Here is an 18168-nt window from a genome sequence, read left to right on the forward strand (position 1 = left end):
CTACTGTCTGTCTGTCTTACCCCTCTTCTGTCTGACTGTCTTACTCCTCTTCGGTCTGTCTGTCTGTCTTACTCCTCTACTGTCTGTCTTCCCACTCTACTGTCTGTCTGTCTTACTCCTCTACAGCCTGTCTTACCTCTCTTCTGTCTGCCTGTCTTACCTCTCTACTGTCTGTCTTGCCCCTCTTCTGTCTGCCTGTCTTACCCCTCTACTGTCTGTCTTACCCCTCTTCTGTCTGTCTGTCTTACCCCTCTACTGTCTATCTGTCTTACTTCTCTACAGTCTGTCTTACCCCTCTACTGTCTGCCTGTCTTACCCCTCTGCTAAAATGGGACAGATAAAGACACAGCTGAGCACGGGTTTGGATCTGAGTCAGCTGAATGCCTGTTGCTTCTAACCTTCACAGATAGCTGGCAGACACACACAAACACACCAGACAGACAGACACATAAACAAACACACACAGTACCAGGCAGACAGACAGACAGAATACCCAGGTGCCACTGAGGGTGGAGTGGAACAGTTAACGGAATCTGACAGTTGCATCTGGAGGGTTGAGAAGGACTCACAGCCTGAGATGAGGTAGGACTGTTCTTTTCTAGCGTTTATTGAAGAGAAATGGGGAAAGAGGACAATGTTCCATGATATTAACTGGGATTATAGTGTCGTTTTTAAGGTATAATGAGGGATATGGTTTGGACTAATTTTTGCAGTCATTTAGAAACACACCCTGTAGAGAAAATTATTGCTTGTTACATTTTATGTTATGTTGGATCTGTTTGGTGTTAACATATTTACATATTTATAAATTATCCGGCATATAAAGTAACTATTATACATTATTTATGTATGTATGTATTAATTATATAAATATATTTGATAATAAATATCTATAAATTCTATTATATTCAGCCTATTTGTGTTTTATGTATTTGACTACAACACTTTGTTCATACTATCTGATATGTCTCCTCAGTATTGTTATCTCAAAGTTGGCATTCTCTATCTAACCACTATGAACAAGACAGGGAATCGGTTGACTGTGTTTTCTTGAGTGAAGTCTGCTGGTTTTTGCTTAACTCCTTGTAGATATTTTACAGTGTAGTAATAACGATCAACTAACTGTGTCAAAATAATGACAACAGACCATAATAACAATGATAACAATAAAAAAAGTCCTTTATAAAATGTACATTTGATAATACCTTATTTTTACTGTTGTTATTATAGAGTAGGGGCCAGTGTTGTAATTAAATGTACTTTAAAGAGCTTTAGGGGATTTAGGCTCACTGACACAATAGACAACATGTGCCTGTTTCAGCAGCAGCATTTTTGTTCATGTAACTGGACTAAAAGCTGCTGTTCTTCACCAATTATATCCATGGTAGAAATGTAAGACTTTCTTTGGCAGCTAACTTTCCTAAAAAATTGTGATGTAAATTATTTTGAAAAGGTAGTCTTGACACTTATAAATTGATTCAACCAGGTTTCAGTTCAAAGTTCAGCATGCTCAATAAACTATAAACACTGCAATATGTTGGTTTATATGAATGTTTGCAAGACCAATGCTTTCTGTCTGGTCTTTCCTAATCTGATGTTTTACAAATGTATTGGTGTCTCCAGGATGGAAACCAAGGAAGAGAATAACAGCATGTGTGGAACCATTTGTCTGAAATATCTACTATTAACCTTCAACCTTCTCTTCTGGGTGAGTCTGTCTTGGCACGGGCCAGAGGTTTCTCTAGACTTACATATCCTGCCATGTATGCAAGCATGGGGTATATTGTGACAATAAATTCAATTATTAAATGAAGTCCACAATATCTCTGAGTGGAATGTGCTTCTAAAGGGCTGACGAGGAGATATGACGCGTTGGTTTTTAACTCCCATGACATTACCCTGTGTGTGTGTGTGTGTGTGTGTGTGTGTGTGTGTCCTGCTCCTTATCAGGTGACGGGTGGAGCGGTGTTGACCGTGGGCATGTGGACGCTAGTGGACAGGAGTGACTACGTCAGCCTCCTCGGCTCCAGCAGCTACTCTGCCTCGGCCTACGTCCTGGTGGCAGCTGGGGCTGTCGTCATCCTCACAGGGGTGGTAGGGTGCTGTGGCACCCTCAGGGAGAGCCGGAGTCTGCTGGTGGTGGTGAGGGGACCTTCTGCAGACCGATCAAGACTTCCAACAGTGAACTAAACAAGCATGCGGTCAGTCGAACTGGCCAATCAATCAGTCAACCAGGAAATTAAACCAGAATACAGCATCAATCTGCCAGGGAGTCACCTATTAAATCAATCATTCCACATGTCAAGTAAAACTGTAATGGTACTAATTCACACTCATATTTACAGGCGTGTAATGCAAACAGATACTAAATACAACTCTCCTCTGGAAAGTCTAAATAGACGTCTATATTTTAAAAGAATGGGAAACAGACCTCCAGGGATTTCAATGTTTACATAAGCACACTTAAGCCATAACCACACGCTTAAAAAGGTCCAGCCTAACTGGGTTGTATGATCTGTGTTGTTTTGAAAGCCTTTTAAATGTTATCTGTCTTGCAGGGTGGTAGGAATATAAACAACAGAGATGGATAGGGAATTCATTTTTGTAGCTATGCCTTTATGGCCATTTTAAAGTAGACGTCTTCTTTTGTGATGGTAATTCCAAATTAATAAATTTATTTTTTAATTGAGTAATTTAAATATATATATATATATATATATATATATATATATATATATATATTTATGTGTCTATTTCTTCATTTAAAATAGTGGCAACCCTCAGTGGCAATGCCCACTTACAGTGGGGAGAACAAGTATTTGATACACTGCCGATTTTGCAGGTTTTCCCACTTACAAAGCATACAGAGGTCTGTAAGTGGGAATTTTTATCATAGGTACTCTTCAACTGTGAGATACGGAATCTAAAAGAAAAATCCAGAAAATCACATTGTATGATTTTTAAGTAATTAATTAGCATTTTATTGCAGGAAATAAGTATTTGATGCATCAGAAAAGCAGAACTTAATATTTGGTACAGAAACCTTTGTTTGCAATTACAGAGATCGTAAGTTTCCTGTAGTTCTTGACCAGGTTTGCACACACTGCAGCAGGGATTTTGGCCCCCTCCTTCATACAGACCTTCTCCAGATCCTTCAGGTTTCGGGGCTGTCGCTGGGCAATACGGACATTCAGCAGCCTCCAAAGACTTTCTATTGGCTTCAGGTCTGGAGACTGGCTAGGCCACTCCAGGACCTTGAGACGCTTCTTACGGAGCCACTCCTTATTTGCCCTGGCTGTGTGTTTCGGGTTGTTGTCATGCTGGAAAACCCAGCCACGACCCATCTTCAATACTCTTACTGAGGGAAGGAGATTGTTGGCCAAGATCTTGCGATACATGGCCCCATCCATCCTCCCATCAATACGGTGCAGTCATCCTGTCCTCTTTGCAGAAAAGCATCCCCAAAGAATGATGTTTCCACCTCCATGCTTCACGGTTGGGATTGTGTTCTTGGGGTTGTACTCATCCTTCTTCTTCCTCCAAACACGGCAAGTGGAGTTTAGACCAAAAAGCTCTATTTTTGTCTTATCAGACCCCATGACCTTCTCCCATTCCTCCTCTGGATCATCCAGATGGTTATTGGCAAACTTCAGATGGGCCTGGACATGCGCTGGCTTGAGCAGGGGGACCTTGCGTGCGCTGCAGGATTTTAATCCATGAAGGCGTAGTGTTACTAATGGTTTTCTTTGAGACTGTGGTCCCAGCTCTCTTCAGGTCATTGATCAGGTCCTGCCGTGTAGATCTGGGCTAATCCCTCACCTTCCTCATGATTATTGATGCCCCGCGAGGTGAGATCTTGCCTGGAGCCCCAGACCGAAGAAGATTGACCGTAATCTTGAACTTCTTCCATTTTTAAATAATTGCGCCAACAGTTGTTGCCTTCTCACCAAGCTGCTTGCCTATTGTCCTGTAGCCCATCCCAACCTTGTGCAGGTCTACAATTTTATCCCTGATGTCCTTACACAGTTCTCTGGTCTTGGCCATTGTGGAGAGGTTGGAGTCTGTTTGATTGAGTCTGTGGACAGGTATCTTTTATACAGGTAACGAGTTCAAACAGGAGCAGTTAATACAGGTAATGAGTGGAGAACAGGAGGGCTTCTTAAAGAAAAATTAACAGGTCTGTGAGAGCCGGAATTCTTACTGGTTGGAAGGTGATCAAATACTTATGTCATGCAATAAAATGCAAATGTATTATTTAAAAATCATACAATCTGATTTTCTTTTTAGATTCTGTCTCTCACAGTTGAAGTGTACCTATGATAAAAATGACAGACCTCTACATGCTTTGTAAGTAGGAAAACCTGCAAAATCGGCAGTGTATCAAATACTTGTTCTCCCCACTGTATATATCCATCTAGAGTCCTCTACCTGTCTCTGTGATATAAACAGAACCTGATAATGTCAGAAATAAGCTGCGGTGTCGTAACTGCCCGTCAGAGTAATGATGTGTATGTCTTTAAGCGTTTAGATATGGAGCATGACTCACCAGAGAGGAATGAGGGGAATTACAGGCTCGGAGGTTGGATGGAGAGAGGGGGTGAGGGAGAGAGGGAGAGAGAGAGAGAGGGAGAGAGGGGGTGAGGAGAGAGGGGGAGAGGGAGAGAGGGGGTGAGAGAGAGACAGAAACAGATCATATTGTATGAATCTTGAAACTGCATGGAAAGAAATACTGATTTACAGGCCCCAGAGGAACTTCAATCGCAATGAAAACACAAACACACACACACACAACTCTTACAGCCACACACACACAACTCCCACAGCCACATACACACTCCATGGACATCTTAATTTATCGCCCATAGATATAGGACGCCCGGTATGTTATTTTCATCTCTCCAATCTGCTTCACATTTTGCAGATATTTATTTTCTTACACTCCCTCTCTTTCCCCCATCCCAGTATTCCATCCTGTTACTGTGTATATTCCTGTTGGAGATTGCAGCTGGAGTCTTGGCCTCCGTCTATTATCATCAGGTAAAGACTTACACCCGTGTCTCCCAAAACAAAGGACACATTTTAAACTCATCCTTAACCTAAGATTATTTAAATATATTAAATGAATTTGTCCACACCTTGGGAAATATTGAGATATTCTTTTTTCTTTTACTAGATATAACACCAGTTTGATTTCAAATCATTTTACATCTAAAAATCTCTTTCACATCTCTCACATTTCACATATCTCTGATTGAGCACACAAAGCGTTTGACAAATGTCAGATAGTTCTTTAACCCAGGCCTGCTGATTTCTAACATGTCACAAGATACACATTGCTGCTGCAAAAAGTGGTGAAACGTGAGTTATATAGAGAATAGGGGACTAGTTGGGAGGTCTAATAGTACCATGTTCTCCTCAGATACATAAACAATTCTTGATTGGCCAATATTATGGCATAGATCTGGTTGTTACATGTAACAACCAGATCTCTGCTAGGACGTCTGCTTAGAAGAAGTCTGCTTAGAAGTCTGCTTAGAAGAAGTCTTCTTAGAAGTCTGCTTAGAAGAGGGTTCATCAAGAGTTCAGTCAAGGTTAATACCATAAACATTTTAACAGTAACACTGTTCAACTAATCTCTTTTGGGGTAAACTATTTGAACATAAAGCAGCTATCCTGTATGACCTCAAACCTCATAATAGTATGTCCATAATAAGACCTGAATAATACGTTCTGAATATCAGGTTATTTCCTTTTCGGTCATTCGGTAACATTCCTGTTTGCAAATTCCTCTTCACTGGTTTCCCTTCCTTTTTTCGAAATCCTATTTTTCTTCACTCTCTTCTCTTTTTCTTCCACATCTTCCTGCCATCAGTGTTTCCCTCTCTGCCACCAGGTAAAATAATCAATTTGCCTCCAGTGTGTTCCTCTATAAACAGTGTCCATCAGTCTGTGGGTCCGGCCTGATCGTTCACCTTGCCTTCCTCCCTGGCTTGTAGTTAGCCATGCAAAACCCCAGTAGCTTAGTGGACTCCCGGGTTTTCCATTCTATTCTCTTCTGATTCCAAGAATGTTCTAACTAGAATATCTGTAAAACCTGGGAATTTTGGGGAACTAAGTCTGTTCATTTATGTATATTTTATTTAAGAGTTTTTATTTTAGTTATGTCATTCTTTTAAATTATGGAGAGGTTGACAGTCATTTAGAGCAAGAATGAGAGAAAGGGTACAGACAGTCGGCTGAGCCGGGACTCGAACCCCTGTTGCCGGGGGCGGAGCGGGGCGGGGGGGGGGGGTTAATCGTGCCACAGCTGTCGGCAGGATGTCTGAACACTGATCAATACCAGGAAGGGAGACAGGAAGACCAAATTACAACCGCAGAGATTCTCAGTTTCATTTCCTGATTCCTGGGACACTCTCTCCTCACTTCCTTCTCAAAACCCGTCGGATGATAAGGCCAGAAGAGCCGCTGGCCGTCATCAGATGGGTTTTTCAAAAGGTATGAGAAAGGGAGACAGGACATAAGGATTCTGGGAAATCCAATGAAGCTAACACATGGTTCATTAGCATGTCATATTCTGTCTGTATACTATAGTCCAGGGAAGGAGACAGTGTCTGAGATGGGATTGGTTGACTGACCGAAACTTGACCCATCATTTACAAGAGAGAAGGCTCCTTAAGTCAACGCTAAAAACAGTAGCCAGATCTATTCATTGCCTGGCACAGGCCACTGTTTAGGACGCATTGCTCCATCCTAAGCAGTACAAGCCACCGGGTCAATGGGCACTAACCAGTCATAAGCAGGAAGTCATAGAGCCTATTCCAACAGCTACACAGCTGCATGTAATAAGCGGTGGACTGCATATTAAATGTCTGGAATAACATGCCTGTCTTGTGGTCCGTGAAAGATGGCTGTGTTGGCAAAGCATAAGCCATGCATGTGTCCTGTGTCTTTCTGTCAGAACCAGTTTTAAGCCATTCATAACTGTGTCTTTCTGTCAGAACCAGTGTTAAGCCATTCATAACTGTCTTTCTGTTGGAACCAGTCTTAAGATATTTATAACTCCGTCAGTTTGTTAGAACCAGTCTTAAGACATTTATAACTGTGTCTTTCTGTTAGAACCAGTTTTAAGCCATTCATAACTGTGTCTTTCTGTTGGAACCAGTCTTAAGATATTTATAACTGCATCAGTTTGTTAGAAACAGTCTTAAGACATTTATAAGTGTGTCTTTCTGTTTGAACCAGTCTTTAGACATTTATAACTGTATCGGTCTGTTAGAACCAGTCTTAAGACATTTATAACTGTCTTTCTGTTAGAACCAGTCTTAAGACATTTATTACTGTGTCTTTCTGTTAGAACCAGTCTTAAGACATTTATAACTGTTGGTCTCTACACAGCTGGATGAGGAGCTGCAACAGAACCTGAAGGAGACCATGGTCCAGAAGTACCAGCAGCCCGGAGAAGAGACCATCACCAGAGCCGTGGACAAGCTTCAGCAAGAGGTAGGTCCCAGTATAATAGAGTACAGTAGAGTCACATTGACATAATTATCAATTAACATTGCATGATTATCAAGCCATTTCTCTGTCCAAACTATTATCACACATCTTTCCCTCTGGTTCCTCTCTCCTCTCTCTCCGTCCCTCAGTTCAAGTGTTGTGGAAGTAACAGTTCCTCCGACTGGTCAGCCAGTCCGTGGATCCTGAGTCCTGATAATGACAGGCAGGTGCCTGATAGCTGCTGCAAGACTCCCAGTGAGCATTGTGGTCGAAGGGACCACCCCTCCAATATCTACAGAGTGGAGGTGAGGACATAGATAATAATTTAATATTATACAACAGATAATCATATAAGAGAATCAAATATAAAATAATACTATGTAATATGATAGAGGAGATAATACATTTGAATAGAATAAAATAGATTTTTAATGACTGTTTTTTACTTTTACAAAGCTTTATTTACTAACTTCATTGGCAGACAGTTTATTTAACCAACATATTGCTTAATACAAGTAATTTATCTTATTTTGAAGCAAGATATGTCTTGAATAAATATTTTTGGGGAGATTATAATCCAAGCCAAGTTTACTGCCAATGATAGTAAACTGTTCAACTTGCTCAGGGGAACAAAAAAGTATTTAAACTTGGCCTCAAAACCAAGTTTTGCAGAGGAGTGGCTGACAACATAATGACTGATTAACCGTTAAGGATTACATTGGTGTCTTCTCTTCAGGGAGGGTGCATCACTAAACTGGAAAAGTTCATTCTGAGCCAACTAAAGATCTTAGGTGCTGTGGGCATTGCCATTGCCTTCCTCCAGGTAAAATCCTGGAACTCACCGTACAGTACAATCACGTAGACGGGTACCGTTGTTTTCTGGAGTTTGTTGATTTATGTCCGAGACGTATGGGTAATACTTCCATCTTTCGGTCTTCTTTCAGCTAGTAGGGATGATGCTGGTTTGCTGCTTGTATCGAAATCTGAAGGAAGAGCCGTATTGAGGATCTCGGTAAATCCCAACAACAACATCAGGATCAGCGACAACAGCTGCAATCGCTGCAACAAAAACAAATATTTCCCAGGCGCGCTTTCTGACGCGTAAATTCAGCGTAAATTCGTAGAATGAAAAGTAAGAAATCCCCTTGTTCGCGGAAAGTGGACAATCTTTTCACTTATCTTTATCGTTTTTTCCTAGGCTTTTATTAATAATGAGAAACGTGAGGAGATTAACAGGAGACAGTGGTAAAGGGTGGAGACGGGTATTGGACCCTGATCTCCGGCGGAAAGCCTGTGCGTGGAGTCTAGAGTGCTACGGTGGACCAGGGCTCCCCAAGGAAACCGCGTTATTTTAAGTACTGTAAAAGTGAAATGGGTTTGGCTAGCAAAGCAGGAGTGCTGCGGGACAGCCAAGGTTAGATAGACTGTCCTGTGTTGAAGGTAGTCTGTCCGGTATTTCTGTCGGACAAGAGACAAGAAACAGGCTATAATATCAAGGTTATAATTTGAAGTCCGATTGTCAGAAATAAGGTTTAAAAAAATCCACTTGTCATAAATCGTCTTATTTGTATACTTTATGTACTTGATGTAAGAAATACTTTATCATTTGTTTTATGTAAATTTTTTATGCACATGTATCAGTATTGACAAACTGATAGTTATAACTGTCTGTGTATTTGCTAGGCAATTATGCCCCAAAAATAAATACATATACACAAAGGTTTTGTTTAAGACTTGCTATATGGGTAACTTTTGTTTTGAAATGTGTCCTTAGGAAAAACTGAAATTTGACTGTCATTGGCTAGTTGAAACGGATGTCAAACTCTGATTGGTTAATTTCTAAATGATTTCCTGTTTTCATTTTTACAATGGTCTCTATCAGTGGTATGTTGTAGTTTACTGTTTGTATCTAGATAAGCAGCTGACATGTCTTCTAAACCTACGTGTTTAATTGTGACCAGCGCAACGGCTCAAGGTAGGCGTTCAGTGTGTGTTTCTTAACTTCAGTCGATTTGAGTACGTCAAGCTAGCAACCTGAATAGAGGCTACGTGTCATGTGATGATGAGAGCGTTTTCATTTTTAAACTAGCTAAATAACTAGCTAATAAAATTGTCAAATTTTACAGTATCCTTTCTGTGTCAAAGTGGGCAGTGGTACAACTCGTCACTGGACTGATATCTTATCAATGCTCGTTTATTGGATACACGACCGTCATTGTACAATCATCACCATGAATAACGAATGACGTATAAACCGGGGGTTTGAGGTGGACCGAAATATGCTGCACGAAAAAAAACGACTGTCTCGCTTTCTGGACTTCTAGGAGTGTCTGCTCGGTCGTTCCATCAAGCCTTCTGTCTATGCAGTTCAGTATTCAACCTGCAGACAGCCACGCCTGGGGTGAGAAAGAATTACTGCACTTGGGAGAATGTATTCCTGTCAAATTTAACCTAACCACACATCTAATCCTAACCGCTGAACTCTTAGCGCAGACCTACCTAATTTTAAATGAGGACCGGAAAAATTGCCTGAATTCACATTTAGTTACTATACTTGTGAGAACTTCAACTGCAAATATGATGGTATTGTTTCCTTCTCAGGGGAAACCTATAGATTTTGTCGGGGTGGATGAGAGCACTGTTCGATGGATCCAAGATTTTAGCCTCAAGTCTTTCGCCACACCAGCCAAGTTAGAGTCCATAGATGGTAAGATCCAGTACACTGAGATTAATACGTATGAGAGTACCCCAGTCATGTTTTATCCTAAATATTGTGTTATTCTAGCTTTAACTCATTCATTTACAATCTAGGCTTAGTTATATCGGTCACTGGGGAGCCCCAACGATGGGTTATTTGGCTAAACTGAGGGTCAGGTCATCACTCTTGTGCTGCTGGACATAATATATCCGTCCACTTCCAACTGTGAAACGTTCAGGCTGCCTTGCGAGTCTGTGATGACTGTCTCACTCCTGCAGGAGCGCGGTACCAAGCTCTCCTGATTCCAGACTGTCCCGGAGCGCTGACGGACCTGGCTCACAGTGGTTCTCTGGCACGCATCCTCACACACTTCACCTCAGAACAGAGTGAGTATTATACCCTGGGACTTCAAAAATATAAAATACTGTAAATGGCTGGGGGTCTCTGAGGAGAGGGTTCAATACCTCAACACCCAAGGCCCTAACCTCAACACCCAAGATACTTGGAGACATTAAAGGACCCCAGTCAAGGAATATCAACTAATGTAATAATTATTAACTAATGGTATAAGATGAATTCATGAACTAACTTGATATTAAATAATGTAATAAGATTGCCAGGCATGGTTTTGTGAAGACTCTTCTAAGGCCGGGTGTTTTGTAAAAGCACTTTATAACAACTGCTGATGTAAAAAGGGCTTTATAAATACATTTGTGTGTGTGTGTGTGTGTGTGTGCGTGCCCGTCCATCCATCCATCCATCCATCCATCCACCAGAGCCTATATGTGCTGTGGGCCAGGGTGTGTCTGGTCTCTGTTCCGCCATAGAAGAGGGTCAGAAGTGGATTTTCACCGGCTACAGCCTCACCGGGGTCAGTGTGTCTGTATTTGTATGTATGTGTGTGTGTGTGTGTCAGTGTCTGGGTGTGTGTGTGTGTGTCAGTGTCTGGGTGTGTGTGTGTGTCAGTGTCTGGGTGTGTGTGTGTGTGTCAGTGTCTGGGTGTGTGTGTGTGTGTCAGTGTCTGGGTGTGTGTGTGTGTGTCAGTGTCTGGATGTGTGTGTGTGTGTCAGTGTCTGGATGTGTGTGTGTGTGTGTCAGTGTCTGGATGTGTGTGTGTGTGTGTGTCACTGTCTGGATGTGTGTGTGTGTGTGTGTGTCACTGTCTGGATGTGTGTGTGTGTGTCACTGTCTGGATGTGTGTGTGTGTGTCAGTGTCAGTGTCTGGATGTGTGTGTCTGTATCTGGATGTGTGTGTGTGTGTGTCAGCGTTTGTCTGTTTACACGTTTTGGACGCACTAACTTCCATGTGCTCGGGTTTCAGCCATCTGTGTTCGAGCTGGTGAGGAGCCCAGACTTCGCCAACCTGCCCCTGATTGTGGAGGACTTTGTGAAGGACAGTGGGGGCTCATACACAGGTGGGGTGTAGGTCACAACCCAGAGGGGAGAGGGGTTGTTCCCAGTGACCCCTGCTGCTCAGGGGTCAGTGCCTTGCTGATGCGGTTCATGTGATGTTCAATGCTGCGTCTGAATGTGCAGAGATGTGATAAAGGCCTGGTTTACATTAAAACGGCCATGTTGCCACATCTGTTGTTTTCCAGCGAGTCAAGAAGACGCAGTCCACGTGGTGATCGACAGACACCTGGTCACCGGTCAGAACAGTCAGTCCACGTCAGTCGCCGTCAGTAACCTCATCCTGCTCTGTAACGGAAAGTGAAGACTGGCTCTAGAGATTAGAATCCTCAGAAGTTGAAGAGTATTGACTTAACTAGTCATGTAATGCATTTTTGTTGTGCCAGGCTGTGTAATTATAATGGAATTTAATCAATTAAAAAAAAAAGCCTAATAACCATTTCAAATATTTGCTCTTGAAAAGTACAGAAAAGAAAACAAATTGGCATTTTATTGTAGGATATTGAACTGGAATTGATGGCAACCCTGCTGTATGCAATGTGTTTCTGGTTGTCTTAGATACCCCAAAAACATCAATTTATTCATTTCACTCACTGTGAGGTACAACAGTTTGTATTGTCAATTATATTTTTTACATAAAATAATGAACAATGATCCTCTTTTATTTTTTGTCAGTGTGTTGCAAAAACTTCCCGATTTCCTGCAGTTGGCAGATACATTCAAAGTGACAAAGCGCCAGTTTCCTGGATGAGAAGAGCTAGCCTAAAAAGCACCCTTTTCTCTGTTCAGGACATGGCATGAGCTCCTGAGGAAAGCAGCCCTGGATATGACTTGTTACCATTTAAAAACATGGGTGACACACCCCATTGCAATCCTGTTTCAGCTAAACCCCAGGTAAACTGCTGTGTTGATTCATGATTAAATATTGCTTGCCAAGTTGGCAGCTTCAAGAGTTCCATTTAAAGAGTTGTTCCTCATAATGTCACGTCGCTCTACTGCTGCTTTCATGACAACAGGGAACTCTAGAAATGGCGACCTTCACAACAGAAAGTCAGCACTCTAGGATGATTCCAGACATTGAATAACAAATAGGATGACCTTTTAAAAGATTATTCCAAATAAAAACGAGTTATTTTCCCTGATTCCCAGTTTTCTTGAACTTCAGAGGTTCCAAGCTGTCTCAAAGGCAGTGCACATACACACCTAGCCTCCGCCTCTCAACTGAGGGTCACCCTGGACTTGACAAGAAATGTTGTTCATTCTAGGTCATCAAAGACATTCGAATCCTCATGCTGGCTGGTGTTCAACAGTCTTGAAGCTAATCCTTAACACACTGGAATGTCAATATGTGCATGTTGTTCTGGGTTTCAGGTTTGACCGATTTGAAAAGAGTCTTTAATCTGTCACTACAACTGTCCTGCTCATAGAAGGTCGTAGAAATAGTCCAGTCCCTGACCTAGCTCCCACATAGAGATCCCTGTGCCCAGCTCGGTTGCCAAGGAGATTCGTTGATGGAGAGACTAGGGAAGGTAGAGAAAAGAGAAGAGTTTAGTCCATTATGATGACCTGTGTTCAAGGAAAACGTCACTTGATCTTGAATCATTAAACTGCACTTAAAAATGGTGTGTGGTGATACTCAATATCTATGTTTTTAAGTTTATTTATTCAGATGTTTTGAGAATCTGCAGATTTGAACTGTTTGAGCTGTGTTCAGTACGTGGGGATGTTGATCCTACCTTCAGTGTTGGGTAGTAGACCACATGCTTGACTCCATTGCTCCTTGAATATGGAGCACAAATCAGCTGTTATTTTGGGGGAAGGCATCTCTTGACAGTGACGTTAAGTGATGACTAATGAAAATGACATGAAGCTGAGTAATGAATAATAATAACACTGGGACACTAAACCTCTTGTAGCTGAAGTAGTGTTCTTCTGCTTGTTCGTCCCACAGCAGTTTAGGCTTCAGCTCCTTCAGGAGCTCAACGAACCTTTAGAGGAAAGACATGACAGTGAGCTAAGGAACTAAAACTCCGGGCATACTATGATGTACTTACTACTCATTCATAGACTGCACGTTTTGTCACAACACTGTTTTGAACAACGCTGCTTTAACTGAGTTTGTGGATGCTTTGTTATAGCAATAAGGAGTAGTTGTAGAAAAGTATAGCAGTTTTAGTATAGTGGAATAGTTGTTTTAAAGTACTTTTAGTATAGTGGAGTAGTTGTAGTTTTATAGTAGTAGTATAGTAGTCATAATATAATAGTTATAGTAGTTATAGTGTAGTAGTTGTAGTAGAGTAGTTATAGTATAGTGGAGTAGTTGTAGTAAAGGAGTTATAGTATAGTGTAGTAGTTGTAGAAGGGTAGTTACAGTATTGTGTAGTAGTTGTAGAGTAGTTGTAGTTATGATATAGTGGAGTAGTTGTAGTAGAGTAGTTATAGTATTGTCTAGTAGTTGTAGGAGGGTAGTTACAGTATTATGTAGTAGGTTTATTAGAGTAGTTGTAGCCGAGTAGTTATAGTATAGTGGAGTAGTAGTTGTAGAAGGGTAGTTACAGTATTGTTGTAGTAGTATTCTACCTGCCACCCAGTAGGGGTTCAGCTCCGTGACTAGAGAAGTCCAGTCCGTACAGATTGAGACCCAGCAGAATCTTGTGTCTCCACTGGGTAGTGGGGGACAACTCCAGAACACATTCTCTCACCCAGGGCAGAGGGGAGCTGGGGCCCGGCCTAGAAGATCGGAGGGACCAGGCAGAGTTGTAAACTGCACTTGACTGGACAAAAATTACCATTGGATAAAAAAAACATAGGTCCTCTTTTAACAGTTTATTATCAATATAAGTGAATGACAACTGTAAAATGTCCAGTGGTGTGTTATTGCAAAAATAACATTACTACTATCAAGGGTATAAACTGGTTCTTTGTGACAGCTCACCGCCCAGAGGAAAAGTCATAGGTCATCAGACTGAATCCGTCCACTACAGGAGCCAACTGATCAAACTCCTGCCTGCCGAACATACCTGGCTGACCAGTACTGATTATAACAAAGAGAAAACAGGGTTTAGAATGAAACAAAATGTTATTACAAACATTTGTCTGTGTACAGGTTCAAATGTTATGACTATCTTTTACTCAGCAATCTGTCAAACGTGCAACTGTTCACAAAGTTACAACCTAGGAACATGGTGACACTGGCTATAATGGAAGGTTAAAACAGAGATCTGAAATTATATAATTAGCACATATTGTTGGCCATTTGTATGCTTCACTGGACATAGACAGTGGGGAAAGTTGGGCATTTTGGCTGAAAGCAGCAGGCTGGGTTTGAACTCACACTGCAGCTTTACATGTGGAACCGGAGGCAGCCTCAACTAATATCTGATCATATCTGATAAAACTTTTTAAAAAGGTTTTCATTCTCCATTGCAAAACATTTGGTGACAGTGTTCACTAACAAACATAACCCTGCTATAAATAATCAGACAGATCAAAACGTACCCAGCTGATATTGCTGGTGGAATGACCAGAACACAGTCCAGTTTCTTCCCCTTTAAAGTCTCACATATGTGTGTCACCATGTGAACCAGCTCTCTGGGGAGGAGAGAAATTAGTGTTTAGACTCTACAGAAATGGCAAACAATTACAGTCAAATAGAACTTTATTATCCACAGAAATGCATATGGTGGTCTTCTTCCTCAGTTCATTTTGAAGGTTGAGATTTCAGAAGATTTTTTGTGGTCTAAATAAATATGGTAACATTTCAGATGATATAACCAAATCCTCAAAATCATCCCAGCAAGTAAATCAGTGTGATTTGGTAGTGGACCACTGAGATACAAACCAAGTGTATCAGTGTGATTTGGTAGTGGACCCCTGAGATACAAACCAAGTGTATCAGTGTGATTTGGTATCGGACCCAAAATACAAACCTCCTAAGTTTCCCGCCCAGCTGACTCCACAGTTCCAGGGTGAAGCCATCGAAACCTTCCGTCTGAAACACAAAAAAGAATCAAAGAAATGTCAGTATATTCAGTATATTTTCTATCTTGGACACAGCAAGAGAACAGAACAAAACACACGTGTTCACAAACAATGTACAGCTCCGGAAAAAATTAAGAGACCACTGCACCTTTTTCTTTCCTTTCCAACAAAGTTGAAAAGGAAAGTTTTGAGTGAGGAACTCAAAACCTCACTTCTGTTCCTCACTCAAAACCTTCCTTTTTGACTTCTTTGGAAAGGAAAGAAAAATGTGCAGTGGTCTCTTAATTTTTTCCAGAGCTGTACATTAATGCACTCAGTTATTGTTTTGAAGATACAAAATGAAAATACAAACAAAAAAAACTAAAGCAACGCAAACAAAATAATTCTAATCTGTCTGAAAAACAGAAAAGCCCTTGACAACCTGAGCTACGTCCACCATCTCTGTCCCCAGCTCCTCAATCTCATCCTCACTGCCAAGAACACTCATATAGTCCTGGGAGGTCCAGCCGTCAAATAACAGTCGAGGCACTGAGGGGAAGGGAGAAAGAGAAGGTCAGGACGGGTGAGGAGGAGAAGGTCGGGACGCGTGAGGAGGAGAAGGTCGGGACGAGTGAGGAGGAGAAGGTCGGGACGAGTGAGGAGGAGAAGGTCGGGACGCGTGAGGAGGAGAAGGTCGGGACGCGTGAGGAGGAGAAGGTCGGGACGCGTGAGGAGGAGAAGGTCGGGACGCGTGAGGAGGAGAAGGTCGGGACGGGTGAGGAGGAGAAGGTCGGGACGGGTGAGGAGGAGAAGGTCGGGACGGGTGAGGAGGAGAAGGTCGGGACTGGTGAGGAGGAGACAACAGGATTATGGTCCTCTCAATTTGTAGTGAACAACAACACCAGTAACATGAACTTACAAATTTTTATCTTTTTGTTTGACTTCCGGACAGCTTTGACCCAACCTGCAAAGGAAGGCGAGATCGATGGATTTGCTCTCAAGCATTTTAAAATTATAACTTTCTAGATTTCACATCTACTCTCCGACAGTCCCCCGAAGTACACATTTCTCAGGCACAACTTAGTCTGAGGTGAATTCTGCTACGGTAGGTTCAAAGACTGACCTGGGTCGTGGTCATGTAGACCAGTGATATGAAAGCTCTCCGGTCCTCGTCTTCTCAACTGAAGCCACACAGGAGAAACGGATGTCAGCTTGGAACCGAACACCTTGGCTACATCGTAACCGTGGGAATTCCACTGCAGGGTGAGGAAGAGGCAGAGAGAGGAAGAGAGTTTGTACGAGGAGTTGATGTGACAAAGTGTGAAACAGAGCCTCTTAATGAGTTGTCAATGTAGTATCCTTACAGGGGTTATGTATCCCAGGACAGATCCCTGGAAGCTGCGCGTGGTCACAGTCTGTTGACAGTATCTCCCCTCTTCCTTCACAATGTCCTTCCACTGCGGATCAGACACCACCAGGCCTCTCTTCAGAACAGGCAGCTCTGCTCGAGACATCTGATAGGACTCACAAACAACATAAAACCTAAGTTAGGACATTGAGGTGGTTTTCTCCGCCATTATCATGCATTTAAAACCACTGAGTTCTACAGCACTTCAGTGCCAGCAGCTCTGCCTGGGATATCCGAAACACAAAATGATTTGCATTTACTAGATCTCTGATAAACAGTATTCTCACTTGCCACATGGTGGCGCTCTGTGAAAGATAGTAACTAGATCAGTCAGTGTGGTCTGTGCTTTTACATTTTTACTGGTAATAATTACCTTTTTTTAAACCTTATTTTACCAGTTATGTGTGACTGAGTGTGATTCACCCATCTCAGAACTCAGCACAGGGTAATACAAAGTTTGCACACCCATTTTGGGCCATACCAGAATTCCAGTGTCCACAACACCAAAGGTAATGACATGGCGGTATTCCTCAAAGTTATGTTTGTGGACCAGTTTGATTTTTACTATAACGTACATGCTATCTATTGCATATCATTTAGAAACACAAAACTCTAAATTGTCACCATAAGGCAGACTACACAGATGACAAAAAGTGATACCGTCACCCATTTCCACACAACCATCCTCACCTCGGACTCCTGCGTTTTGGTGTCTTTCTTCTTGGCGTCCGTTCTGGACAGCGTGGCGCTGATGTCAATGACCATGAGAGCATACAGGATGGCGTGCAGCCCAATGAGTAACAACGACGTCGCTCCTGCTCTCATCTCTCCACTGTGTCAAGCCACTGAGAAAGCAAATGGGATGTTACTACAAAAACGAGAGGCTGCACAAACACGAACTGGGAGATTTTTTTTTACCCAATCGTCTAATTAAAACCGGAAGCTGTGTCGGAAGCATATGAGAAGTGCCAAGAATCAACCTGTCTAACTTGAAATGCATCTACGTGCTTTTGTTAATTCAGACTGCTAAATGGGTGTCAAATAACATTTAGATTCTTGTGACCAGTGAGAATTCACACCTATAGTAGCAACCTCATTCAGCTCTTGCCACGTAGTTGCAGGTCCTTGTGTGTACGATCTCTTTGACAGCTAGCTGGCAGAAGCACCCACGAGGAAGAAGAGAGACTTCCGGGTC

General features: G+C 42.0%; 3 protein-coding genes across 5 annotated transcripts; 2 read left to right on the forward strand and 1 right to left on the reverse strand.

Annotated features, from left to right (window-relative positions):
• The first annotated feature begins 345 nt into the window (after positions 1 to 345).
• On the forward strand, positions 346 to 8525 carry cd151 (CD151 molecule). Its single transcript, XM_010903163.3, has 8 exons — positions 346 to 582; positions 1624 to 1708; positions 1951 to 2142; positions 4963 to 5037; positions 7396 to 7500; positions 7647 to 7802; positions 8234 to 8320; positions 8442 to 8525. The coding sequence occupies exons 1-8, from the start codon at positions 578 to 580 to the stop codon at positions 8499 to 8501; spliced, it is 765 nt and encodes a 254-aa protein (XP_010901465.1). The 5' UTR covers positions 346 to 577; the 3' UTR covers positions 8502 to 8525.
• An 831-nt stretch (positions 8526 to 9356) lies between these two features.
• Positions 9357 to 12259, forward strand: gatd1 (glutamine amidotransferase like class 1 domain containing 1). Its single transcript, XM_010903167.3, has 7 exons — positions 9357 to 9472; positions 9822 to 9898; positions 10099 to 10204; positions 10474 to 10581; positions 10972 to 11066; positions 11517 to 11610; positions 11794 to 12259. The coding sequence occupies exons 1-7, from the start codon at positions 9424 to 9426 to the stop codon at positions 11907 to 11909; spliced, it is 645 nt and encodes a 214-aa protein (XP_010901469.1). The 5' UTR covers positions 9357 to 9423; the 3' UTR covers positions 11910 to 12259.
• Positions 12073 to 18156, reverse strand: chid1 (chitinase domain containing 1). 3 transcript variants are annotated; one of them, XM_010903166.3, is made up of 13 exons: positions 18053 to 18156; positions 17664 to 17818; positions 16930 to 17079; positions 16689 to 16821; positions 16485 to 16529; positions 16008 to 16114; positions 15535 to 15596; positions 15104 to 15196; positions 14541 to 14639; positions 14186 to 14335; positions 13513 to 13593; positions 13342 to 13384; positions 12073 to 13125 (listed from the first exon to the last, which is right to left on the reverse strand). In XM_010903166.3, the coding sequence occupies exons 2-13, from the start codon at positions 17796 to 17798 to the stop codon at positions 13027 to 13029; spliced, it is 1197 nt and encodes a 398-aa protein (XP_010901468.1). In that variant the 5' UTR covers positions 17799 to 17818; positions 18053 to 18156; the 3' UTR covers positions 12073 to 13026. The 3 variants fall into 3 exon arrangements, with proteins under 3 accessions (XP_010901468.1, XP_010901466.1, XP_010901467.1); XM_010903164.3 differs by having other exon boundaries at positions 16930 to 17088; XM_010903165.2 differs by having other exon boundaries at positions 16930 to 17088; positions 18066 to 18153.
• Positions 18157 to 18168: the final 12 nt, after the last annotated feature.

The sequence above is a fragment of the Esox lucius genome, chromosome 19 (assembly GCF_011004845.1).
Source record: "Esox lucius isolate fEsoLuc1 chromosome 19, fEsoLuc1.pri, whole genome shotgun sequence".
Taxonomy (NCBI): domain Eukaryota; kingdom Metazoa; phylum Chordata; class Actinopteri; order Esociformes; family Esocidae; genus Esox; species Esox lucius.